The 27,889-nt window shown below is 40.8% G+C and overlaps 1 protein-coding gene and 1 long non-coding RNA gene across 8 annotated transcripts; one reads left to right on the top strand and one right to left on the bottom strand.

Annotated features, from left to right (window-relative positions):
* Positions 1-45: 45 nt before the first annotated feature.
* NFE2L2 (NFE2 like bZIP transcription factor 2) lies at positions 46-26,912 on the bottom strand. 7 transcript variants are annotated; one of them, XM_084523090.1, is made up of 5 exons: positions 26,712-26,912; positions 5,427-5,696; positions 5,168-5,263; positions 4,410-4,589; positions 46-2,368 (listed from the first exon to the last, which is right to left on the bottom strand). In XM_084523090.1, exons 1-5 carry the CDS (start codon positions 26,739-26,741, stop codon positions 1,160-1,162), a joined length of 1,785 nt encoding a protein of 594 aa, XP_084379216.1. In that variant the 5' UTR covers positions 26,742-26,912; the 3' UTR covers positions 46-1,159. The 7 variants fall into 7 exon arrangements, with proteins under 7 accessions (XP_084379216.1, XP_084379213.1, XP_084379219.1 ...); XM_084523087.1 differs by lacking the exon at positions 26,712-26,912 and adding an exon at positions 26,474-26,621; XM_084523093.1 differs by lacking the exon at positions 26,712-26,912 and adding an exon at positions 26,315-26,452.
* Positions 17,528-22,122, top strand: LOC311438587. The gene is made up of 3 exons (XR_014694190.1): positions 17,528-17,847; positions 17,951-17,989; positions 19,932-22,122. It is a non-coding gene; the product is annotated as an uncharacterized lncRNA (long non-coding RNA).
* Positions 26,913-27,889: the final 977 nt, after the last annotated feature.

The raw sequence follows: 27,889 nt of genomic DNA, 5'->3' as shown, positions 1-27,889 counted from the left end.
TTTCTGTATTAAAAAATTCTACAATGATCAACTACAGTGAGTCTATTTGAAGGGTAAAAGAACCAATATTTATTTGACCAATTTTTAATCTTATTTCAATTTCAAACTCCACAACATTTTTTCAATTAACTGAGAACATGTTCCAAATAGTGCAGTTGCCTCAAAGTTAGTATGTCTCTTTGCATGACCTCAAATGTACTAGCAGTGACAAACAATGCTTGCTGATCAGAGATGCATAATGTATTTCTAGAACAATTACTGAAAAACATACAGAATTTTTTAGTTGGAAAAATGCATAATGCTGACAAGGTTTATTTCACAGATTCTAATGACTTCTAATGCCTTTGGAGGAAAGATCTCATCGTGAGCTTTTAGGTAGTGTTCAAAGAGCAAAACAAGTTATGTAAACTTAGCATACACTTGAAACTTAGATTTCACAGTCCTTCCAAACAGGAGTTAAAATTATGATTAAGCACTAACAACAATGACAATGTTGTGTGATACATCTCTGGTTATTAAGCATAGTTGCTGCAAGAAGACTTATCCTTGGAAAACAAGTGAGAGTATCTGAATCAGCAAATAATCTACATAAGGGAAATAAATGCATACAAAGTAGAGTGGAAAAAAAGTTTAATGAACTGGTAAGACAAACCAAAATCAAACACTTAAGTATCAACTTTTATACTAAATTAAAATCATTTTAAATATAAATGCATAAGAAAAAGGGGAAACACTATTGCATATTTATTTTTTAAAAAAGTGTCAGAAGCCATACTGTTTGTCTTGCAAGAAATTATATTCAGAGGCTAAAATCATTTTATATATATATATATATATCAAATCTATAACAAGAGATAGAAACAGTATATAAATATGGTATCTTTAAGTATTTACACATATATGGAAACTACTCAAAGTGGTGCTAAAAGGAAGAAATGCCTGTTAAAAAAGTGAGATTACAAATTTTGCATACATCCATCTGCATTACACGATTAAACTTGCATCTTCCTTAAACTTAGTTATTAATTTTAGAATCATCATTGCATAGAAATTACTTGAAAAATATTACCTAATTCTGCATTCCACCTCACAGTAAAAGCTATCAGGATAATGGTACAAAAATAGTAACTCGGAGAACACTAGCCAGCTGTGCTGCCCTTCAAAGTTTAGTCTCTGACTTCTTGCTTTTAGGAACAAGAAAGACATTGCCATCTCTAGTTTGCTGCAGTGAATATTCACTAGGAGAGTAAGATTTTCCATCTTCATCACGTAGCATGCTGAAAACCTCAAGGTATAAGGTGGTTAGTTGCTTTTTCATTTGACGAAGGCTTTTGTCATTCTCCCCTTTTTCTTTAAGCAGCTTCTCTCTCTCATCTTTTAGGTTACTCAAATCTTGCTCCAGTTCCACTATATTTTCCAGTTTTCTTTTACGGCAATTTTGAGCAGCCACTTTATTCTTGCCTCTCCTGCGTATATCTCGAATAAGAGCAAGCTGAGCTTCACTGAACTGCTCCTTAGACATCATTTCATTGAAGTCATCGACAGGGAGATTGATGATTTTTTCTACAGGAAAAGGGATCTGCAGAGCTTTTGCTCTTTGCTCATCTCTTGTGAGATGAGCTTCAAGGCGGCCTGAAGGCTTATCTTTTGTGAACGGTGCTTTGGGGTGGCCTGGACCAGCAGGAGGGTCTTTCTTTGGTGTGTTTGTACATTGTAAGCTAGGTGGTCGAGTGCTTGGCTCCACGGAAGAAAGTACTTGATCCTGGAATTGCAGTGGGTACACACTAGCATTGCTCTGTGGCACACTTCCAGGAGAACTATCCACGTCTTCCATTTCAGAATCACTACAACCAAAAGTCTTATCTCCACAGGCAGATGATTCAACAGAGTGTTCAGGTGATGCTACCCTAGAATTTGCATTCAGTGAAATACCGGAGTCAGAATCATTGCATTCTGGTACAGTTTCTGAGTGTTCATCATTAAAAGCTCTCCACAGTGAGAAATCAGAAAGATCAATAGGTTCACTTAAAATTTCTGCAAGGGATTGACTGATAGTGTTTGTCGTTGCTACGTCACTGTCCCCCTTTGAATACAAAAAGGTGGTATAGAAATCCTCACAAAAATCAGGGCTTGAGGTGGATGTGTTATTTAAAGAGTTCACCACCAGCTGGCTGCTGTCTTCTGTTTGCAAAATGCTGGGAAAAGGGCTCTCAACAGTCTCCAGGAAATCCGGACCACAGTTAACATCTTTTCTCATGATGGGTAATGAGTTGTAGTAATTATAGCCGTTGTGCATCTCTGTTGACTTGCTTTCAGGGCTTGTGATTGTGCTTACCTCAGCCAGGTTATCATTTTCAATGTTAAGACACTGCATGGGAAATGTAAGAGAGGAATTGAGCAACACATCACCAATTGATGATAAAATCTTTTTACAGAATCCACAACCATTAAATATTTTAGCCATCAACGTGCACATGGGGTACTGTAACACTGCTGTAACCTAGATGACTAGAACGTATTTGTACTGTGGGGAGATAATCTAGGAAGAATAGATACCTAAGCAGAGTATGAATCAACTTATTCTGAACAACACTATTTAGAATAAAACGTCTGGATGGAGGCTCTGATATCCATCCCAACACACTCTGCTGTATGGAAACTGCACAGAGCCCTCCTGTCATGGCAAGATGCCAGTGGGGATTGTGGGGCAGTCAGGTCTGAACTTCTCACAAGCACCACTGCTAATAATAGCCTCAGTAAAGCAAACATAAAATAATTGAATGAGACTTACTCAGCATTCGTAGCAAAGTATTTTTAGCAATCTTTAACTTAATTTTATGTGATGATCCCTTTTTCTTGATAGACAAGATTCTTTTAGGATTTACTGAATGAAGCAGCTGTTCACTGCAGAGAAATGTCATTCTCCATGAAGTAAAAAAAAAAAAAAAAAGCATGAAACCTTACAAACATTAACTCACCCCACATACTCTTAGTTAAGCTGGCTAACGTCAGTGCGAGTGTCTAAGGCTGTTACATTAATGGGCTTTTACTGGCTACAAGACCAATGTTCTTTCCAACAGCGTGGCAGTTTCTTAACTGAAGCTGAAGTGAGTGCGCCTGCTGTCCCCAAAGAATTGGGCAACTACCAAATGTTTGTTTCTTTTAAGAAGAGACCACACACCAACTATTTAACCAGAGATCATGCAAGGCTTAAGCTAAGGTTTTGAATGAGAGCTTTTTTTCCCTTCAAACACAGTTCATAAAGGCAACACCCTCAATTTAATTATCTTACTTTCAGAAGATTATTGAACTACTATTCAGAATTAATACAACAGACAATTTTAGTTTGGTTTGTTACAATATTTTCATCTGCCTCTTCAGAGCCAGTCCTTTCTTGCAACTTATCTGGGGCTTTTAAACCTACCGCAGATTAGAAAACTAGGAAATTTCTGAAATATATGAAAAGACTAACAGGAAAATGTAGGATGGCAGGAAGAATGCAGTTCCTGCAATCACTTTTTCCTCTAAATTTAAATACAATTTGGGTTCACAGGCATTCCACCAAGCATTCACCTCATGATAACAGCATAACATAGGGCAACATCATGCCAAAGAATGGCAATATTCTACAATAATATACATGAAAATAAATTTGCTCAACTTTATAGTCAAATCTAAATAAAAGAGAAATAGAAAATACTGAAAAAAAATCAGACTAGATGCCCTCTGTAATGCACAATTTAGTAATGTCAGTGATTTTCTAGCTGTCTGTTGTTCCTCTGAAATATTCAGTTCATGTGCGTTACACATAGCTTTTATATTATATAGCTTATATATATTATATTTAGCATTACATATAGCTATTGCTTACATGTGTTAAGAGTCAAGTATAATTATACATCTAACTATATGTTCTATTATCTTCACAAAATCTTTTCCTTAGATAAAGGTTGTGTAAATCATTTACGGTTATTTCTGCATTCAATCTACTTAAACACTGGAAAAAAAAGACATTTACAGTAATGCTTGCAGAAACAATTCACATTCTGTAATTCAAAAATGTTCCTTTTTAAGCAGCTGAAATTTCAATTATGATTGTGCAATAATAGCTTGCTTATAGATGCAAACAAGGGTTTGTCAAATATGGGGAAGTTCTGGCTGGGAAGATATATTGTGTTTTATTAAGGCCTTCTGATGAAACACTATTTCCTTTGCCCTATAAATTCTTCAATTTATTTTTTAAAATTAAAGCTCATATTCAGTTACAGACATCCTACAAGTATAGGGTGCAACACGTTAGCCATAACCACCACAGCTTAAGATGCTATTTTACTGTATTATCTGACATACCATACTCTATTGCAATAACCTGCAATTTTTTTCAGATGCGTATCATACTAAACTTTTACCTGTAACTCTGGAAGGGACAATAATTCTTCCCAGACTTGCTCTATGTTCTGCATATTCTCCGCATCAGTAAGTGGAACTATACCAGGTGATTCAGGTGGCTGAGTTTGATTAGAGGAAATAAACTCTGGGTCACTATCAATCTGAGCAGGAACCATTGACTGAAATGCAGCTGAAGAAGCCTGGAGCATTGAACAAACACACATACATTTAGAATTTCCCCAAACAAAAATCTGGTTTTGCTGTTCAGCCATTTCTGCAGAATAGACAGGTGTTTCTTAACAAAAGCATTTATTGTAAATAATGGGGTAATATAAAAGTATTTCTGTGACAGATTTTACATTAAAGACAAAAACGGGAAAAAAGTACAAATTGACCAATGAAGGACTTATCTTTACACATCATATAGTCCGGGTCAGTACATCAAAATACAGCAACCCAAATACACTAACTTCAGAGAGCTGAACTAAGCTCGCTGCAACAAGCTGCAAAACTGCTATTGTTATTTGCAGTAACTGACATGACTGCCATCAGCTGGTACTATACACTGAATCCTGGCAGTAGGACTCAGTGAGCACAACAGCACCATGCCACCCGCGCCTGATACAGCCCTAGTTTAAGCCTACTTCGCTGCTTTATTCTAGTCGGAGTTGGCTGGGGACAAAACAAATCATATCACAAAATAATATTACAGTGAAGACAAAATGTGAAACTGATCCCCTAGAAGACCACCCACGAAACCGCTGTAGTGAGCATTTACCTCATTATCATCTATAAACGGGAATGCTTCTGCCAAGAGCTGCATGCAGTCATCAAAGGACAAGGCCTCTGCTTCTGGTTTTGAAGTATGCGTGCTCTAAATAGGAAAGTTATGAAAAAACATGTCACTATCTTTGAATAACTGAAGAATCTTCCATTACACCAACGAATGCAAATTCATTTTAGGTAACCATTACCATTACGTCTTCCTGTGGATGGAAAGAGATTGAAACACACTCACAAACACAATTAGAGTTTACCTGTGAAAAAGTGATTGGTGGCTCAGTGTTTTCTGACTGAATGCGCTGAGCTGGCTGAACTGGAACAAATTCACCTGTCTCCTCGTCTAACTCCAGCTGAGCCAGCAAGGCTTTCTCCTGCTCCTTCTGGAGCTGTTCTTCTCTTTCCTTTTCAAGTTTCTTCTGTTTCTCGAGTTCATACTCCTTCTGTCGTTGACTAAAATCAAAAACTTCACGCCTTGCCCCAAGGTCTATATCTTGCCTCCAAAGGATGTCAATCAAGTTCATGTCCTGTAATAGAAATGCTTTTTTGAAGCAAGCCTCCTCCCCAGAAGAACTCATTTAGAACAATAAGAAAGCTTTTAAATTCTGTATTAAACATGTAGACTCATGTATCCGAGATTTATTCTCTTAATCCTAAAAATTTATCTAAATAAAAGATGTCTCTATATGACCTTAACTGTGTGAACTGATGATTTGGTTGCGGTGGCCCCCACACAGGCTCACGGAAACTAAGCAATTTGTTAAAACAGATAAGGTGATACACAAACTAGCCAGAGGATAAATACATTCTTCTTTAATACATTATCTTATAGGAAACATGAAACTATAGGAGGAATTACGTCACATTAACAAAGTTAAAAAAAAAAAAAAAGACAAAGAAATATAAATTAAAAAGTTTGCCCGTGTAATTTTTTTTCAGCACTATCTAATGAAATAGTAAAAACTGATTAAAAACATTATAGGGGGCTGTCTGAAGTAGCTATAATAACCATACTGCAAAACACATTTTAAAATATTTATGTTTGATGCTGGTATTAAGTATTAATCTCAAAGATCAACAGAACAGGGCTACAAAGTTGGAGAATAACCTGGTTTCAAAGTCACCACTTGACATACTATCACAGTAAAATTAAACACCATTAATAACACTATTACTAAAAATTTGTAGTTTAAAGCTTAGTCTAAATTGACCTTGTAAGTGTGGTTGGTTTGGAGCTGAGTATAAACCTGGTGTCAAATTTTGTTAATCAACTGGGCTCTGTCCAATTTATTATTTTTTTCTTGAACTGTTTAAGAGCTCAGTATTGTTAAGGGCCGATGTTTGGACTACTTTCTTCTGCAAGGTAAAAACAACATTCAGAAATCATTAATCTGGATGTTAGCTGATAGAAAATTTTAATACTTGGTAGCCACATTTGTCATTTAGGTAAATGACAAGAAAATCTAGCTGGTGCCTGCAACATTGATTTTTTGGCATAATTTGTTATTCTTAAAATTACCCTTTAGCAGCAACGCACAAAAATGTTTAGTCTCAGGCATTCTTACCGGGTTAGTACACTACAAATAATACAGAATCATCTATGTTGGAAAAGACTCTCATGATCATCAAATCCAACCATGAACCTGACCTACCAAGTCCTATCACTAAACCATGTCCCTTAGTGCCAGGACCACGTGTCTCTTAAACACCTCCAGTGGACTCCTCCACTTCCCTTCCACGAGAAGCAGGAAAGTCCTCAGCTCTGTGTAAGCACTGCTCTGCAACAACGAAAAACATCGCTGTTATCACTGCAACTTTCATCAAAAATCCAAAACACAGCAGCTACAAAGAAAATTAATTCGATTCCAGCCAAAAACATGACAGCAGCCAAGCCTATTCCAACACTTGGCCACCCTCTCAGTGAAGAAATTCTTCTTACTGTCCAATCTACACCTCCCCTGGTGCGACTTGAGGCCAATTCCTTGCATCCTATCACTTGTCACCAGAGAAGAGGGACCAACACCCTCCTTGCATATTTCATTTGAACAGAACTTTACTGACCCAGTTAACAGTTTTATACTAACAAGAGATTTAATTTTGCCACCGTATCAAACTAAAACATTCTCTTCTCTCAAGAGTATTTTCAAGTAGAGAAGCCAAGCGACCTAAGTGTCACGCCATGCTGCCATCTGAAATGACCACTTCTATACAAGAGTTACAAACCAAGGCAATCTTTTCTTCATTACAAAGTCTGTACCACTAACACTCGTGTGTACACGTCACATGAATTATTCCATCAGTTATTAAAAAATGACTTTTCTCTAAAATCAGGCAGTTATGTAGAGTATCTATGAAACAATGCAATTCTCAAATCTAAGACATATTTAATATACCTTGCTGGGAGAGACCAAACTTAATGGCCAGCCATGAAGAAGCTGAAATAATTGCAGTGGCTGCCCAAGACAATGTTTGGTCTCTCCAGATTGGCAGGGTAAAATGAACTAATTAAGTTCTGCAGTAATTGGAGATGCTACAATATGGTATAGCTTCATTAAGGGCCAGTAGTTTACCAGCTGTTCACTGTCTCCTTCTGCAGCAGATTCAAAACTGTTTCCTAGGCTCAGAGCATTTGCAATATGTTCTGGATAAAACTGCAGGATCTGGATTTTAGGGCTCACTTCTGAATTATTCATTTACAAGGCACCATTACAAATGTGACTCAAAAGATTTGTGCGTGTGTGCGTGTATAATGCATGAGGTTGTGAATTAAAGGAGCTGTTTTTCTCTGAGTTGCAACAGACTACTGCACAAAAATAGCAGAACTGCTGTGCAGTTTCACTTTAAATCACAAAACACACAAGCGATCAAAAAAGAGGTACAGAAGGCATAGCATGTTTTCCTTAAGAAAACCACATTGCCTTAATACAAAACCTTAAGGCACAGCATGGCTGAAGGATTTAGGAGCTACTGGATGCATTCATTAGCAAAATAAGGAGCTCTAGGGGCTGCCTTGTCGGGGGGTGAGAGCACTCTGCAGACGGCAGCTGGACAAGTGGAATGGTGCAGCTGCACGCCGCCCCTGGAAAGCTGCAGCACCGTGCTCAGCACTGTCCTGGAACTGAGGGAAGGAAGCAAGCACGCTTGTCTCTCTTCAGGACCCAAGGCTGTTGTCTGAGGAATGTCACAGCACTGACCAACTTGTATTGCCGCCCTTCAAGGCCCCGTACGAAGCTCAGTATCAAAACTCTGGCTAATCTCAGAGCTTTGCTAAGCAGCGCCGTGGCTCTGCACTTCAGAAAGATGACTGTCAGAAGCATTTTTTTTATTTTTTTTTTTAAATGTATTTCTTCTTGTGGCACTTAGACCAAAAAGGTTTGTTTGCTTTTAATGATCACCTTATAACTGGAAACAAGTCCTGCTGTTTCCATCTTGGAGAGTTCTACACAGATACAGCAACATTGGCCTTGAATTCTAATAGTGCGAGTCATTACTCTTCACATGAATGGGTTGCATGGAGGAAGTGTTCTACTGCTCAGAAAGCTAATATTTAAAATCATCAAATTGATTTAAATATAACCTGTCATCTAACACTTATCTATAATTTCAGCCAATGATTTTAGCCCTTTCAAGAAAATAAAAAATTCTGGGCACTAGGCCAAAGCCCCAGGTCAAAGTTAATGGAGTCAACATTGACCAGTGATTCATTGATGGGTGACTCACCACCCCCAGCATGAGGTGATGGCAAAGAACTAAAAAAGAAATTGCAGTCTGAAGAAAATATTTTGCAATTTTGTTCCTTCGGCCTCCCACAGCCTTCCACTTCCAGTTATTTCTCAGCCTTGTTGAGAACTCACACACACACAGATGTACCCGCATTATGCAGGCACCCTATTTTAGGTTATCACTGAAGCATTTGTAGCCTTTCACCGTGAAAGCATCACAGAAGTGACCGTGTATTCGATGCCCGTTACTGTATTTAGTGGTTAACTAAAGCCAGTAAGAGGTGTTTTAGTTCTTGCCTGTGCAACAGCTGCCTTCTGATTTTTGGATGACTCAACATGAGGTGCTGGGCTCAAGAAGATTCACAGGGAAGGAAACCCCAGCAGAGGTTTGTAGCCCAGCTCAGCGTGTGCACGAGGAATTCTGTGGAGGATTTACCTGAACAGCTGCTGGCTACTGTACTGCGAAGCCCCGCTCACCACTTTCCTGAATATCCCACGTATTTACTGTAAAGGCGCCAGCAGCCCCTCATGTGACTTAGTCCACAAGTGCCCGTTTGTTCTTTCCTCCGTTGTGTAATTTCTTGAATTGCATCAGAGGAAGTGGTTGTTTTGGCAGGAGCCAAAGGAGGCCCGGGAACAGCCGGCCCTCCCCAGCACGAGGAGCGGTGGTTCGGCCGCACTGCTTCCCCCTGCACCACAGCTCGGCTCCTTCCCCCTGAGCCCCAGGTTCTGAGGAGAAACACATGAGGGTATTTAATGCACTTACTGCTGCCCACTATTCCTATCTTCTGGGAGAATAACATGTGCTTAATATTTTTCCTGTGCAGATGAGCAGTGATTTTATTTCTAGTGTTTTCTTCACAATTTTGTAAACGGAAGACGACCACCTCTCAGCAGAGGAGGACACGTTTTGCTTTCCTGTGATCCACATAAGAGGTGCCTCGAACTCATGGTTTGCTTTTTTGTTCATTTAGTGATATGCTCTTCCCACCACATTGATAGCTTAGTTTGGACTTATAAAGGCAGTTTTAATAAGATAAACATAAATGTTAAACAATTCACATTAAGCCACCATCTGGCCCCCAATGGAAATTTTCATGTTTTAGATTTACATATCAGCATTTGCCATCTGGGCAGAGTCTGTTATACATTTTATGAGAAAATCTCTGACTACGTTGTAAAGTTTGACAATTAACTCTTATTGCTCCTAAGAAAACATACTTGCAGTATGAGTAAACAAAACAAAGGGACCCTGTGTTTTTTGTTTTTTTTTTCTTAGACTTACTTTTGTGGTTTAAAATAAAATGCTAATCTTTCCATTTCATGCCTGTTTGCTTTATCTGGCTGGTTTCATTTTTGTTTGGACTATAAGCCACTTACAGGTAGTCATCAAGGCGGAAACATCCAGCGGCCCAAGCGTCAGTAGAGAAAATCTGCTATCTCTGACAGAGCTTTCAACCTGTTCACTATCCCCTTAATACAGAGCACATCCATGGGTTTGGCACATTTACTTTTTGAAGTCATGCCTCTTGCAATATAAACTGGGACATTAGCAACAGCTCTCAACAGACAAAGATGTTTTTTCTTTCCCATGATCCCTTAGCACCTAACTATAAGAGAAAAATTCACATACCAGCATGAATAAATAGAAAGAGCAATAGAATTGATGGATATTGCATCCAGCAGGGAGCTCAGAAGATCCCAGAAGAAGCAAGAAAACACTCCTACAGCTTATTCACAGAAAGAGCTTGGCAACATATAACCCATTTTCCATTTGCTTTCCAGAAAGGGAAAGGAACAAACAGAAAGCATGTTAAATTTTTGCTGTATTCAAAACACTGTTTAGGAAGTAAAGATCAAAGTCCTGAAATACTTCAAGACAAGAATGAAAGGGAGGGGATTAGGTAACAATGCAAGTCCAAGAGACAGAGCTGGAAGCATTCTTCTTGAGCATTCACTCAAAAAAAGCAGTGGGAGCAATGGCTGAACATCTTCCTTTCATTATCCTCAAGAGGAACTGATTTTGCTCAAGTAGGTTTTAAGGATGGTTTATAAATCATTTGATGTTTTCATATGGCCTCCAAAATCACTATAATTACCAATTTGTTTTTCTATATTCCAGATCTTCCAGTCTGGCAGTTCTTCACTGAGTTAAACTACTTAGTTAATTGCAAGTCAATTACAGAAAAAAAACCCTGGACACACAAGCCCCATGACTCAGAGAAAACACAGAAAGCAGATAAAGTTACCCCAACACTTTCAGTTTTTACGAACAATGAGTTTTGAAAGCTAACCCAAAATTTTCAATGCCTTACAACTGGAAGCATGAAGAACAGAAGTTAATTTGAGACATGAAAAAAAACAGCACTTAAAAATGGGGAAAAGAATGGCAGAAGCTATTTATGCTGGAGGGCAGAGGGACAATATCAATTTTAGATGTCTAGATTTAGGATTTGGGAACGTGACAGGACAGACAGCTGCCAAAGAATGCCACATGACAGCAACCTGTGATTCGTGAATCCACAAGGTCAAGTCCCTGACCACCCTGTGGAACTGCCTGCTGTCCCACATTCTTCACCAAGACCTTTTTCCAGGCAGCGTAGGAGCAAACCGCATGCTTGGGTAGGAGTGGTCCTTCTTCTGTCCTTCATACCTGTGCCGCTAGCACTACTAGTATGCCCAACACTAAACCAGTACATCTCAGGTATTGCCTGCATCAGCTTCTTGATGCCCATTTGTCTTCCTAGCCCTCATTAATCTTTGGCTGCCTTAAAAAGAGTTTGCTGACCAAGATCTACGCCCCAGAAGGCTGGCTTACCTGGAAAAAAAAATTACTCTAAAAGGATTGGAAAGCCACAGCTTTAAAGAACAAGTGCTGTAAGAGAATTTCCATTCCATGTCTATATAAGCAAGCCCATTGAAAAATGCTGGCCATGTTTCTTGCGACATTCTTCTGCCCCAACAGAGACAGATGAAATAAGCTCAGTCCCTGAAACATAAATGTTTGTACACAAATTTCATTTTCTTACTGAAGAAAGCTCTAGAGTGCTTTGCCAGGCCAGGAACACAAGAAGTTCTGGTATTTCATTAGCTAGAAGTGTTTAGCCTCTGTCTTCTCCTAACATACATCTCGTATTTCAGACTGTAGTTCCCACTGTACTCGAGCAAGCTTTCCTAATAAATGCCAAATCAGCAGAATATACTCTTATAAATTAAATCACTTGAAAAACTACTCTGCTAGATTGCCCAGCGTTCTTAAGAAAGCTTCAGTGAGTGTTGTCTTGGGATTCTTCTGACACAGACCAGGAGAGGTTCAGACAGGCAGGCAGAACAATCTGCCTCTGCAAACGATACTCGGCCACTGCCCCTGTACCACCCCTGGCCCTGCCACCCTTGCTCCAGAAATAACTCCTCTGAAAAGTGGATGATTTATATATTTCACCTGAAGTGCCTTCTCGCAAGAATGGTAACAACAAAGGCAACGATTGTAAGACCTGGTTTTGCTTACAGCTGTCAACGTGATGGTTTTCCCATATGATACATGCTATGGCAAGCAAGTTTTCCAAACTGTTAGGAACAAAACATACCTTATATATTCTCCAACAGTTGTGAAAATACAGCTAGCTTTCTTTAAGCCTGAAGAATGTAAAACAAGCAAGAATGCAACTGCCATAAAGAATAGCTGTTTTAGGATGTTTATGGTCATTAATGCATAGGCCAGGTCTACCTTCATTCTAACCCCAAAAGCTGCACACTCCTAACGCAAGCAGTAGAGCAAGCCCACCAGTGATGAAAATCACATCACAAAGACAGCAAAGAGAAGGAGAAGGGGCATACATAGCAGTTTACTTCAACGATAGCTTTCTCTTCTGCAAAATCCATCCACCCCCACCTCCATGCCCCTCCTTAAAACACTGAACACACACAGAAGGCCGCTGGCACCCCTTCACAGTCCAGTGCCCAGCAGCAGGAGGAGTGGTGGCATCCTCCTCTCCAGCTCATCCACTTCCATGGTCACAAACACACACGCATCCTTTGCTCCCCATGCCTGGTCCGCCTTGAGGTGGCCATCTCTGGTACAACAGCTGAGGGGAGTCTTCCTCAGCACTGCAGATCTCCTTGCTGGAGATATTTGGTACTCTTTCTTGCACGCTCCAGAAGCGTCTGTGTTTTTCTAAGTTGTCTAGTCAATTTTTAGGAAGTAGCTTTACATTAATTGAATTTAATATAGAGGATGAGATTTCCAGGGGCTGAATTATCCCAATACTGATCATCCCTCAAAATCTTTGAAATTTCAAGAAAAAAGATTGTCCAAGCACACTCATTTCCATGGCTTGCAGCACACAGAGTCTTAATCTGAAAAATCAGATATTATACAAACAAAATAAGGAGTGATATCAAAGTTATTCTCTAGTATTCATGGCCAAATCTGTCTTGCATTCTATCCCCTTATTTCTGCCTAGCCTAAAGGAAATGACAGAGTGAGGTCTAATGTTGTAAGCTGATGACAATAAACTTTTCTTACTAACTCTAACTATGCTCATATTTATAAGTACTACCCTGGCTACGAAGCAAAAGCCAAAAGTGGTTATGGGTGTCATCCAGCTTCTTCAAACTTCATCCTAAATCTCTTGGAGTCCCACTCTGCTTTCTGGAACATGAGTGTCTAAAGCAATGAATCTGACATGTTCTCTTTGCTCTGCTGTTTCAGTCAGATGGTTTCCATTCTTCCCTTTTCCCCCTTTAGATCATAATTACATTGTGTTCATCTAAATTTCACTTTTCTGCAGTGTATTTGGCTGGTATACCAGTGTTGTTGCCCCCTCTACTCAAATTGTGAATCCCTTTCAACTTAACAGAGCCATTTACTTGCAATTTCTTTACTCTTTCACCAGCAGCATTACAAAATGATTAAGTCAATAAGCACACAAAGTATGTATACAAGTTACAATCCATTGCACAAGTTGCATAATGAGGCTGGGAAAAAAAATGGATTGTTTTATAAAAGAGTGGGTTAGGCTGTGTATTTGTTTTTACATGCTTGATCCATCAACAAAACTCTGTTCTGCTGCCCCAGCAAGTAAAATGAGTGATTCTGTTGTGGCTTAATTTCTAGCTGCTGTCTAATCACCATGTACTGCACCACGTAACCCCATTTTGAAAGACATTCAAATAGCAGCCAGCCAGAAGTCTATTTCATTTCAGGAAAAGCTGGTCCTAATAGCTTTGCTTTTTTTCCCACAAGTTAAAAACTTTACCGTAAAAAAAAAAAAAAAAAGAAAAAGGCATTTGATGGATTTTCTCATTCATACAGCAAAAATACCCTTAACAGGTAAACAAACATAAAAGTAACAAATAATGTAAAAAAAAAAAAAAAATAAACAGCATCTGAAAGTACTGCTGATCTTTCAACCATAGTAACAGAGAAGTCTTTGTGTCCCGATTCATTTTGTATATGGAACCTACAGTACTTGGAAAACAATTACCTGTTAAACAATTATCTTCAAGCTATCCTGCTGTTCCCAGCCAGGCATGTACTGTGAGCGGACACTGCCACAGGCTACTCATTAGTTTATCTAGGAGAGGATTTGCTTATAATAATGGCTCAGTCATCTGGGAAACCCAACCCAGTCAAATTATAACATGCTCTTATGTCCAATGAAACTAATCAGGAAGTAAGAAAACATGGACACAGAAATGGAGAAAAGAACCTAATTAAACTGTAAATAACATTTATAAGGTTGTATTAACCTCAGGTTATAAACTATTAGCCACTATTTTGCTTTCACTAGGATTAAATTTTTTGGAAAAGTGTGTTTCAAGCCAAACATGAGAACACAGTATCTGTTATGGGTCAAAATACTCTCAAGAATTACTTATACTCTTTCTTGAGCTGTAAGTTTTTACTCAAAAGCAATCTTACTGTTAGGCCCACACTAAGCTGTCATTTTTCTGATGGCTGGGCAAGTTATGGGGACAGGCACCAGATGGGTTTTTACAGCTACACAACAGCCTGGATATGGAAACTGTATGCTCTAGTATTACAAGAAGCTTGTCTCACCAAGTTTCACTCCATTGATCTCATAAGCAACTTTGTCGTTGTTTATGGGCCAAACTAGAAGGGCAAACAACTGGGATATCTGTGTGGGTTAGAAAAGCAAGGAGGTTCACTAACTGCACTGCCGGCACACATCCATCAGCCCTCCTTCAGAAATTGACCCCGTAGGGCTACATCACAAAAACTCCTCCATGCTTCCAAACCTAGCCAATGAGGAAAGAGCAAGGATGCCTTCAAACTCAGAGAACTCAACCACACAAACAGCTCATCAACCTAGAAGTCATGCCTTAAGAATATGAGCCTGAGAATAAAAAGTAATAATTCAAAGGTAAACAAAAAATAAGAGATTGTTTTACGTTAAAAATACTCCATTAAGAGAATATTAATGAGGCACTGTACACTTTTAAGGACTAAGTAACAAAAACATTAACTGGACAGAAAGAAGCCTGCCACAACTCACAGGATCCCAGTCCCCTATTTCTGAGGCAGGACTGATCTGTCAGCCTCATCCTCAGAGCAGCCTGCAGGAATAGCCTGGACACAAAGCAAGAGCTTTTGCTGTTCTGTTGAGATTGGTAATTGCCAAGTAAATTCACTGCTTTGGAAGTTACCAAGATGTTCTCTGTGATCTCAGACGACTTGTACAACAGTACTGCCCAATAGCACCCAAGCCTGACCAGACCCACTCTCTGTATTGCCTTCCCAGTTCAAAGCTCTACATTGTTCTTGTCTTGTTGCTTCTTCCTTTTTATATTTAAGTTACAGTTCCAGAAAACACGTCAATCAGAACACAGTAATGCCCAGCGTGCCCACACACAGCAGACAGTAACACTCAGCACCCACACAGTTACGCTGCTGCAGAGGCGTTGAGCTACACCGTGCTCCATATCATACACAGCACCCCACATCTGGCAGTGCTTCAATGCCTGCCTCCCACTGAACTCTACGGGGCACAGGTACAAAACACCTTTGTGGGTCAAATATACTTGGAAAGGCAATTTAGTTTCTGTGAGGGAACAAAAAGACAGAAAAGGCCAAAATACATTGCTATGCAACTGCTCACCACTGGGAACAACAGGATCGCGACAGATTTGAGAAAGGGAGCCCAGCATGGCAAGCTTTTCTGTGGTAACACTTTACCTTTCCAACGAAGTAATTCACGGTTAAATGGTGTATTTGACACCATGCACAACCTTCATTAATGACACACTGAAGTTTCAGTAAATAACAATATAGCTCAACTGCATGCTGATGACCAAAAATGCCTTCTCCAAATTTACAAGACATCATAGAAATTGTGATTAAATTTGCATGAAGAGTTAGTACAGCTTTTCCCCCTCCTTCAGCCACAGAGATGCATGACGGGAACTGTTTTCCCACAGAATGAGGCAAGGATGTGTTTATTTGCTCATTTTCTTAAGCACTGTCATTGATATCTCTCAACAAAAAGCAATCCTCTAAAAATCACTAATCCCTATGAAGGTTTCTGAAAACTCTTCCAACCTGAAGGTCTTACACCATTAAACAACTAAAACAAGAAATGCCAAGAAGGGCCACCATGCCACACGTCCATGTGACGATTTATCATTTTTGAACACAAGGATGGCTTTTGCTTAAACAAGGTAAACACTGAGGAACTGAACACTGTACAAGAAAGTAAAGCTATCTGTGCTGTGCAATCCACCCCTCACTTTTTAAATTCCTGTGTAGTCCTCACGTTATAAACTCTGAAAGCAAGAGGAGCTAATTCATCTTCCAGGACGTGAACCAGAAAAGGTAAACGGTTTTAAAGCTCTTACCAAACACTATAAACACAATAATTCTTCATGCCCTCGAAGAACACCCCCTCCTACCCCTCCCCCCCAAACACAGCCATCGATAATTCTGTCCTTCCACCCAGACCAACAACTCACTGGCTCTCAGCCCATACAGCCAGCTTTAACAGGGCTGCCTCCTTCAGCCTTCTGATCAAATAGATGTACCTGAGAAACCAAGGTGGGTGCCAATCCCTGACACATTTTGCCTCATACCCTCTACCAGCAGCTACAATGACCAAAACAAGACTGTTTGTCTTGAATAATAAACATCGATACACCTCTACCACCTATAAGCAAACATGCTCCTGATTAACAAACATTAAATATTTGGGAGGATGAAGGGCAGAGGAGATAGCTATTCAGCTTGCAAGAAAATCAAGAACTTTTAAATTCAAAGCCATTCAGTGTTGCCCATTAAACATTTATTTTTAGTTGATAACTGGGTTTGTTATCTGAAAAACAAACAAACAAACAAACAAACAAAAAAACAACAAAAACTGATCTTTTGAACATTTATAAAGAAATATATTTACATAATAAATATTATTTTAGTTAAAACCTTAAGCATGTGCTGGTGGGGTGCTCTGTACAAACAGTTTGGAGGGCAACACAGAGCATTTTAGATATTTTCTAGAGCTGCAAAGTTTTATCTCCCATGCCCACAAGCTGCGGCCTGATAAGGCATTCCACTGCAGCTTCTGAAAGGAGAATGTTGAACTCTGATAAAGAAAACAGGTTGCCAAGAGTATTAGGGAGAGTGCTAAACTTCCTTTTTCCTTCAGAAAAGTTCTACACTTTCAATTACTCTGTATCCAATGAAGCAGCATAGTAAATCTTTTATCCTGGAACAAAAGCAAACAGTTGAAAATAAACTATTTTCATATCCTTGGCTTAAGTATCCAAACTACCTGTGTCCTTTCCCCTCCACCTGCATCATCACAACAAAAATTACTGAAGTTTATATCAAATGCCCTCGTGAATTCTTTAACGTCTCCTGTAACATGAACCGAAGATACCTTTGCTCTCTGTTCCTCTACTCTGCCATCAAGGTATTCCCAGATCGGCACAGAAGGAGGTGGTGGTGAGTCAAGGCAGAGCCGTCCCAACAGCAGACCAACCCCAGAGACAATGTTCAAAGTTCTTAATTCATTCCATGTGTTCCTTCTGTTTTCCTTGCTTTGCAGAAGAAGGACTTTCTTCCTTGGAGCTGTGGGTCCAAGGAGGTATCTTGCCTATTTTTGCCTCTAAGTTTCTGTATGCCATCTTCTGCAGCTGGGCTTTGGGGTAAACTACACTAACGCCATTCGAGTAAGACACGTTTTTTGTTGTAAAAGTCACTCTAACCAGCATAATAAAATGAAAAGGAAATCCTTAACAACGATCCCATTTTGATGGCAGAAGAGGTTGAGAAGAAACTGACTTACCTTGCTGCCTCTGAAGAAAGTGTCTAATCTCTAAAGGCAGGGTGAAACATCCCTGCACACTGCAGGCGTATCTATCAGCAGCTGAAGGGCAGCAACCGGTTGGTGTGTCAAATAGAAAATAAGTAACTGTCCTGCATATCTGCCGCCAAACTGGAATTTTCATGCCAAGTCCCCCAGTTAAACAAAATAAGTTTATTTAGCACCCTGTTTCTAAAATCAGCATTTACAGGTGACTTTTTTTCTGGTAGAAATTACAGAAGATTTAATTGCTTTCCAGATATAATTGAAATCCATTTGTTAAGCAAAAAGGAAAAATGCAGATCACTTCAAACACATGAAAACATGGAATTCAAAGAAAGCGTCAGGTTTGGATCTCAAACAGTTTTTAGTCTTTGACCAAAACACTTTACTTCCTTCTTTACTTCCTTATGCCTCAGTAACTACTGGGAAAACCAGATTACAGCAAACTGCCTGTAAAAAAAAAAAAAAAAAAAAAAAAAAAGAAGGCAAGACCACAATTTCTCTACACCAGAAATAATTCAGACAATGAGAGACTGCTATCTTGTTAGGGTAAATCATTACTCACAAAGTCAGATATTCAGTGTTAATTCTGTCATTACTACTTGCATTTTATAAGACCTTGTTCATCATCTCTGCCACATACATGCACAATTTATCAAAAACTCTCATCCCAAGCTTCATTTTGAATTTAAAATAATTCTATGGCTCTAATCCTAGCAGCACGCCATTTTTCAGAATAATTTAAAGTACTTCAGTGATTTCTTGTATCTCCCTTAACAGTTTCATTAATTAGATTTCATTCTTCAGTTTACCAGCAAAAAGAAACAGAGATCATGATAGATATCTAGAGATGTTCACACTGGTTATCAGATCAGCAAAGATTCCCAAGTGGAATTTGTGCAGCCTATATTTTTAATGTGGCAGATCACAAAGGATCACAAATCAAGCTGGAAAACATTCCACAGAACCACAGAAGTCCAGAGTCACAACACCTTATACAAGCTGAAGAATCAACCCAATAATACTGTATTATATTCTAGTTCAAATAGCCAAAACAAATTACAAAGTATAGTATCAGAAGTTACTGTGTTTCAGCACACGCAGGTATGAGACACCTAAACATCCTTATCCTTAAGTATCTTAAATCAAAAAAAAAAAATTGAAACTTCTGAAACAAGTTTTGTTTTTAAAAGTATCAGCAGGACAATCTCCCAGAAATTCCACAGCTGACACACAGACCTGCTTGAAGCCCAACTATAGCAGAAAAAAAAATAATTTGCCAATAAAAACTCAGCATTATAAAACAGCTTTAAGCAAATGTGTCCATGCACCTCGCATTAAATAAATCACAGACAACTGCACCAGGACCTACAGTCCACTTAATGGCTGCATTATCTGCACTGGGATTTATCTGTCACTACTTCTGTGATACTGGTGAAGATGAGTATTAGTGTAAGAAGCTAGGGTGGGGTGCACTCACCTTGACACCATGGCCTCTGCCTCTAAGGTTCCCATGTTCTCCTGTTGATGAAGCTCCTGGAAATCTTACCCAGCTGAGCTGCATCAACCCTCAAAGCTGCCTGCCCAACCCCACCACCCACATTTGCCCCTCACTTTATTACCCAACTGACTGGGGAACTTGTGTCTGGTCATACAACTGCACACGATCTAACTGGAAATACCCTGTTTTAGGACAGAACTCACCCTTCTTACCCAACAGGGCACAACTCAAGGACACAATTCCTGAAGACAGAAAGAAGAAATGGCCGAGTGCCCGGGTGGCACAGAAGCAAATACCAGCTGTGGAGCAAAGGCCGCCATTTTACGTGGGACCAGCAGACATGCATCAGCCACGTGCTGCCTGTGAATTCACGGCAGGGATCTTCAAACAGCCAAAGCAGTACAGGAATTGCTCCACTCTAATTATAGCAGTAAGTAGGGAGATACTAATTTTACCCTAAGAGTTCAAACAAGCAACCCTCCTGGGGATCTTTTTATCATAGCTCTTTATGGCTTCACACAGTGATAACCTGAGCAGGAAGCAAATCGAAGTCACAGCAACTTTTCGTGTAACTCAGTCGTAGAAAAGTAGCTGCTTCAGTATTTAATGGGAATTAATTTCAAACACAGCAAATAGGCACACCCTTAAACACAAAACAAACTTCTCAAAGGCAGGCTATCAACCAAGCTCCTTCTGAGTCAATTTCTCAAGTATGCAAACTTTGTTTTGCAAGCGGTCTCCATGAGTGGGTTTTTTCATACTTACAAGAGACAGCATGTAATACTAATACAGCAAACAGCAATAAAACTTTGAAACTACAAGACAGAGGTGAGGCCAACGGAGAAAAGTTTGTTATTTTTATGTTTCATAGCCATACAGAAGATACTTCCTTAAAAGGTTTGAAAGCGATCATTTCAAACTGATCGTACACAACTTGTTCCTAAAACATCAAACTTAAGAGAAGTTTTTCCTTTCTCGTCTTTTTTAATTTCACTGCTTATAGTAATACTGCAGAAGTGGGATTAAAAGTCTTAATACTCTGCAAAACAAGTGCAAAGTTGGGTGGTCTCAACTCCCTCACTACTGTAATAGCATCAAAAACAAAGACATAATTATTGAAGTGATTTAGTTTAGCTGGAAAGATAGGAGACATTAACAGTCACTTATACTGCTTTTCCAATTACTTTACTAAAAATAAACGTTATTATATATTCCTTCTTCCCAAGCAAAAATTGCAGCTAATCAGGCCAAAATCAGAAATAAAAAAAGCTAAGGTAATGAAAGACTTCAAACATATCTGTAGTATATAAATTGTACCCACTAACTATTTTTCTCAAATACCATTTTGCCAATCCGTATTTGCGCTGGGGATTACCAATACACCACGAAGGAGCATTTATACTCTGCTGATAAAACAATGCTAACTTAACTTTAAGAGCTCTTAATACTCTTAATAGCTCCTGTAAGCTTTCCAACATTTCTATGGTCAACATACTGAAATATTTTAACTCTTTTAAACTGAATATTAAAGTAGAAATTAGCAGCTGAACACAAAGCTCATGCATAAACACAACACTTGATGCAAAAGTCAGGATCTGCTACAGAAAACTGACCAAACATTTTACCAAGTATTCAAAAGGGCTGAGGACAGAGAACAGAACACGCTTCATTCTGTGTGATTCTGTGTGATAACATGAAGACAAATCCTCTTCGCTGAAGGAGTCAAATACACTTAATATTTTTCTCCTTACTTGACATTGTTATACATTTCTTGGTTATCCAAATTAATATTTAAATATATGGTGCCAATTTAGATTGAGAGAGTTTGCTTCTATTTGAAACGCGCACTGATGGGCTATGTATATCATGGTAAAACTAAATTAATATTAAAATGGCACACTCTGCTGGGAAATGTATTTTTTTTCTTTTTCTAGAGGTGGTAAAGAAAAAACTTGAAATTTATATCTAAAAACCTCCACAGCAAAGAAATCCAGGGACAGAACTGCCCCTGTGCTTGACTGAGTACTGTGCTACACGGAGTACCAGCACTGTTCTTGCACCGTAGAAAAGCTCACACACTATCCTATTAGTTAGCAAGTACTACTACTACTGCTTTTCCTGTGCAGAAAGCAGGTACTGGGTAGGAAAGCAAAAAAGTAAACGACTGTCTTTACTTGAATTGCAATTGCCCATATCTGTTTCAAATAAGCCTTTCATGTTTTAACAGTTTTATACACTACAGATAATTTTGCTGGCTTCATTTCTTATTGGATGCTTTAATTGTTTACCTTCATCAACAAATATGCCATAAAGCTATTATTGTTGAGCAACACTGAACAGGATTTCAGTTTACCACTGTATATCAGTCATCTCTGGATAACACAGCATTAAAGTCATGACTTCCAACTACTCCCACCAGACTTCTCATTGGTTTATGGAAAAAGACTTGCGCAAGTAGCAGATGAATTGTTTCCAAAACCAGTTAAACTAGATTATTGCAGAAAAACAACTAAGCTGACCAATGTGTTGTATTTTCCCTTCACCATAAGTTGAATTCCATAGCACAAAGTCCAACTTGGATATAATATCCTGTAGCAGAAAAAGCAGTTTGCTGTCAGTTCAGTTAAGTTCTCTAGGAATGTGTTGTATTAGAATAACAGGTTACTTAGGGTTGGAGTGAGATGGAGGCCAAAACAAACTTTAACTAGGTGATTAACCTGGAGACTCTGGAGGGCTTTTTGCTGGCTGGAATTCAACCACAGCATCAGGGGATTAATATTTAATCCATGCCAACAGGTTACTGCCTAGACTTGTTCTGCACTAGCCTCAGCCAGCACAATTACTGTAAATACAACACACTTTCACAAATTGGCCTAATTTTAGTGAATGGTTTAGTCACCATAGAGCTTATCTTTATTAATTTCAAAGAAAAAGGGAAAGAAGCAATGTTCTAGATACAAAAAACAAACTCCTCCTTTTCAATGAAGGATGCATCTAGTGCTATGAACATGCACGCGGTATCATGACTCTTCTCTTCTGAATTTTCTACAAGATTTCCTGCTCCCCTGTGTAAGCTCACCCTTTTCTGGACCTGCAATCAACTTCTTTCACCCTCCTTCAAAAAAAAAAAATCAATGCACTGCAAACATTTTTCAATGACAAGTTGTGGCAGGATATGCTGTTTTGGGGGTTGTTTACTTTGAAGGACCAAATCTAACAAAATTTGACTACTATATATAGGAAAAAATGATATTAACCAAGAATACAAATTGCTTTGGCTGAGAAATTGAATTAAGAAGTATTTCATTTAGCTCCTTCCACTTCTAGGATAGAATCATAGAATATCCCGAGTTGGAAGGGACCCATAAGGATCATCAAGTCCAACTCCTGAAATTGGACTAGTGCTCCTCATCATCTCACAAACCCCAGCATATTCCACAAAGGTACCAGAGACTTCTTTAACAAAGTACATTTAATGCACTATTGCTACACTAATTTTAGTCAGGATCACAGAAGTAGCATGCCTATCAACCAAGTAGTATTTTGCTTTGCAAATTTAAGATATAGACCTTAAGGAAAAAAGAACTAGGAGAAATCAAAAGGGTATTCAAGGGCAACAACACCTATAATAATCTAACATGATTTTCACAATATCATTGGCTTTCAGGAGTATATATAGCCTGCTGCATTCTTACTTAAGATAAATGTTGTACCATCTTTATTTTCTCAATTAAAAAAAGTTATGGACAGAGAGATAAAATTTATTTTTGCCCATGAATGCTGGTGGGAAATGTACACAAACCTTCCTAACCACCCACATAGTCCTATAAAAACGTCTAAAGTTCTTTAAAGCACACGAAATCATCCAGCTGCTCTCTGCTTATACTGAATGTTCTTTTTCGTTCCAGTTTGGTCTCTTTCACATATTTTTCAAGCAAACTTCCAAAGCCAAAGTCTTCTCCAACTTTGGGTTCTAACCACAAGCTTCTTCACGTCTCATTTTCTGACTCAGCTAACTTCTTGCACTACCACCAATTTCCAATATAACTGTAAATTCTTAGCTCATTTCAAAGAGAGCATGCAGAAGAGTGTCCATATGATGGACATTTATTACAGTTACAAAAAATACCCAATTAGTTGTTCTCCTGAAAGAATTGCCATGGTCATCTCCTATTATTCTACATTTGTTTCAGCTGAACATACTGCATTGCATTACATCTACCACTAGTTTAACTGAAAGGCATTGTTTTGTGGGTTTTGCTGAAACCTTTTTTGGTGCAGCATCACGCCAAGGTTAAGCACATAAGAACTGAGAGGGTCTGAATAAATGCATTCATAGTTAGGACAGAGCTCGTGATGCTCTCATCTACCTCCTCAGCCACACTTGTCTGTAATTTTAAGAATCACAGAATCATTTATCTTGGAAAAAGACCTTTAAAACCATCAATTCCCACCATCCACCCAAGTCCACCACTAAACCATGTCCCTAAGCACCACATCCACCTCTCTCTTAAATACATCTAGGGGGGTGACTCCCAGCACCTCCCTTGGCAGCCCACTCCAAGGCCTAACCACCCTTTCCCTGAATTTGCTGATACCCAATCTAAACCTCCCCTGGTGTAACTTGAGGCCTTTGCCTCACATCCTATCACTTGTCACCTGGGAAAAGAGGCCAACACCCTCCTCTCAATCACAACCTCCTTTCAGTAGAGAGCAATAACGTCTCCCCTCAGCCTCATTTTCTCCAGACTAAACAGCCCCCGTGCCTTCAGTTCCTTCAGAGAATAATAGATAATATCTATGATAATAGATATTTCTACAGATATCTTCATCTATCAATCAATGCTTCTATTCAATCTCATTATTAAGAAACAACAAAAAAATCAAAGGCTTGTTGCCAGGCCTGATCAGTACACTTGTTTGTCATTGCCTACATAATCTGTGTCATGTGGAAATGATAGGCCATTAGGGAGTCAAAAATAAACCCATTCACTTGACAACTTAATGTAGCACATCATAAATAAAAACACGTGTGTAATATCTGCTTAAAGCCCTCTAGACTGAAGAGTTCACTAATTGCACTAGAGACTCTTTGGGCAGTTCTGTAGGTAGGAAAACCCTAAGTATATATACTCAATTACTCGCTTGCTTGGTTATGTCATACATTTGGTGTTACTTCAGTGTAAACGCAGCTCATAGCTTCATTCTTTGTGTTGGAAAGTAAGTTCTTTTTGGTCTGTTCTTCTGACAAGGCTCAGCACTGAATGATAACCGATAAGCTCGTTGCTCTGTCTTACAAGGTTAAAAGCAGCACGCATAGCAATTTCAGTAACTTCAAGTTTACTGAAGAGGGAAACAACTACTATGAGAACATAATGGTTTTACAAACTTGGTTTGAAACATCTTGACACACGTTCCTGTGCATTTTTTCTTAAGTGTTTCGACACCTGCATTACTAGTGTGTACTAGGCAACATCCCACTTCAGCTCAGCACACAGAGATGTGCCCTATTTACAAGAAAAGCGCTACAACAGGAGTATTCACACCCAAGGGTATTGCAGTTGTGCTAACTCCCACTGAGGCATGTAGCAAAAAACCAGCAATATTACATTCTGGTTACAGAGCTAGAGCAGTCCCAGTCCTCCACGTTCACCTTCAGTGCTATGACAACTGCTGCCACGCACACGAAAGACGAAGGGCCAGCACGGTGTTTGTAGTAGCGCACACCCCTCCCAGTCACTGCCTTGCCACATCTGAAGGACTAAACACGGTGTTCCCTGTCTTTCATTCTAAGGGAACAATTTATAAGAAAATATATTTGAATTCCCCATTTAACAGATACATTTTAAGTTATATCTAAAAGAAGTTAACCCATTCACCACCCAAAAAATACACTGCCTTTTCAGAATGCATTTGAGAGGAGAAGCCACCAACTCTTGAACTCAGGGAGGAAAGTCGTAACGGGTGGCTCTGTAAAGAGTTTGATAAACCAGGCAAATGAGTGACAAAGTCTAGGTGTGCTGGCAGAGAACTCCTGGTAGATGGGGCAAGGTGGTACAAAAGCAGGTACATGGCAATCAGCAGCATCAAGATTATGTCAGAAGTGAGAACAAACTTGCTGTGGCTGGATGGTATGGGCAAGAATAAATTAATGAGGAATCCAGCCCATGGGTTTGACTTTTGCTGTTGTATATTCCCAGAAGCCATTGAGTGGAGGCGCAGGCCCGGACTGCGCCACCTGGGGCAGAGAAACCTGCTGGCAGGTGGCACCGCCACGGCCTAGGGCAGGCAGTGGTATTCAGCGAGCTGCATGGGGTTCACATGGCACTGTTAGGGAGACACCGCCTGCAGGAACCACTCACGTTACCCTAAAGGCAGGGCAGACGGTATGCTGGAAGTACACTTGGTGTTACAAAGCGCGGTGTGGCACCTACTGCACAGATATGCGCTGAAGGAACCCCAGAGCTCTCCAGGTTTGCAGTACTACAGAGGAACACCGCTCACGCTGCAGCTGCCAGCACCCATCGTGAGACCTGACACCCGCTGATGGGGTCCGCTGCCCGCCCCCGAGCCCGAGAAGACCGGGGGTCACACAAGCTGACCTCTCAGATCCCTCTGGTGCCACGCGGTGCTGCCCCCGGTCTGACCAGGCGACCTCACAGCCCCCTTCCGACCCCAAAGCGCCCCGAGGAGGCGCCGGGCACGCGTGGGGTCACACACACGAGGGCAGCCCCTCGGCCGCGCCGCTTCGGGCTCCTTACCGGGCATCCCGGGGGGAACGGGCGGGCGGGCGGGCGGGGCCGCCCACGCAGGTCGGACGGACGGACGGACGGACAGACAGACCTCGGGGGGGGCCGCAAGCGCCGCCCCCGCCGTGACTCAGCGGGCCCGGGGCGGGGCGGTGCCATGTGCTCCGCCGCCCGCGTGACCGCCCCGCCCCGGCCCCCCCGCTGCCCCCGCTCCCCCCCGGCCCCCGGCGCGGCCCCGCTCCCGCCTCACCTGTGCGGCGGGCGGCCGCTCGATCTCCATCGCGCGGGGGGGAAGCGGCGGCGGCGGCGCGGGCACGGGGAGAAGGAGAAGGAGGAAGCCGGTGCGGTGCGATCGCGGCTCGGCCGGCACCGCCCGCCCGATCGCTGCGGCGCCCTTCGGGGACGGGGGCGGCCCGGGCCGGGCAGGGCAGGGCAGAGCCGGGCCGGGCCGAGCCCAGCCGGGGGCCGCCCCCCTCCCCGCCCCGCCGTGGCCTGGCCACTCAGCGGCGGCGGGAGCCCAGGGGGCGGCTCCTTCCCGGCAGCGCCGGCCCTGACGGGAACGCGGCCCGGCCCGGCCCCGGGGGGCCCGGCGGGAAGGAGGGGCTGCAGGCTCACGGCTTGCGGGCTGCTCCGGCTGTCTGCGTGCCCTGCCCCTGTGTGTCGAGGTAATGTCTCCTCTGAGGGTGCCCCCACGCCCTCGTCTCCCCTGGTGCTTGTATTACGGCCCCGGCCAATGCTACAGGTGTGGTGTAACTGTTACGGTGGGTTGACTTACACACTTGAATCTCCCACATAGTATTTTCCGGATAGATGTAATAGGAATGCTCGCGGCATTCAGTCCCAGTGTTCATCAGCCAGGTGTTCAGTTGGCATGGATCAGATTAGGAGAAAACTTCATCACTATATACCCTATTCAGTCTTTCATTAGCAGGTTCTTGGCCTTAGCACAGCTGTGTACCTGTGGGTACACCTCTATGTACGCTCATGTAGCACTTGCTAAGTGCCCGCAGTGTCCAGTTGTACAACGAGTTCAGCCCTGGCAGAGGAAAGATGGAAGTCACATTGAAGCCCCATGCAAGCCAGACGTAACCTACAGCTGCTGGTGTTTAACTGTGGGGAGGTTTGTTAAGAATCACAAAGCTGGAACAACACTAATGGCATTGCAGACCTGCTTACATATCAGCCTCCTTCCTCATGGTAGGAGAATTCCAAACAAGTGACCACACTTGCAAACCAGCCAAAAGAGAGATAAGAAATCAAGGGTTTGATACACACAAATTGTTTTGAATTTATACCTTTAGACTCTGTCCCCCACACTGCAGTAATGTCAGCGGTGCTGATAACGTCCCTGTCAAACACGTCAAGGATTTGACTTCTACAGCTGTTTAATGAACATTCAAGAGCATATAGTATATCTTGGGAGGAGCA

This window comes from Aythya ferina (assembly GCF_964211825.1).
Source record: "Aythya ferina genome assembly, chromosome: 6".
Taxonomy (NCBI): Eukaryota; Metazoa; Chordata; class Aves; order Anseriformes; family Anatidae; genus Aythya; species Aythya ferina.
This window is presented reverse-complemented; position numbering and strand designations above follow the sequence as displayed.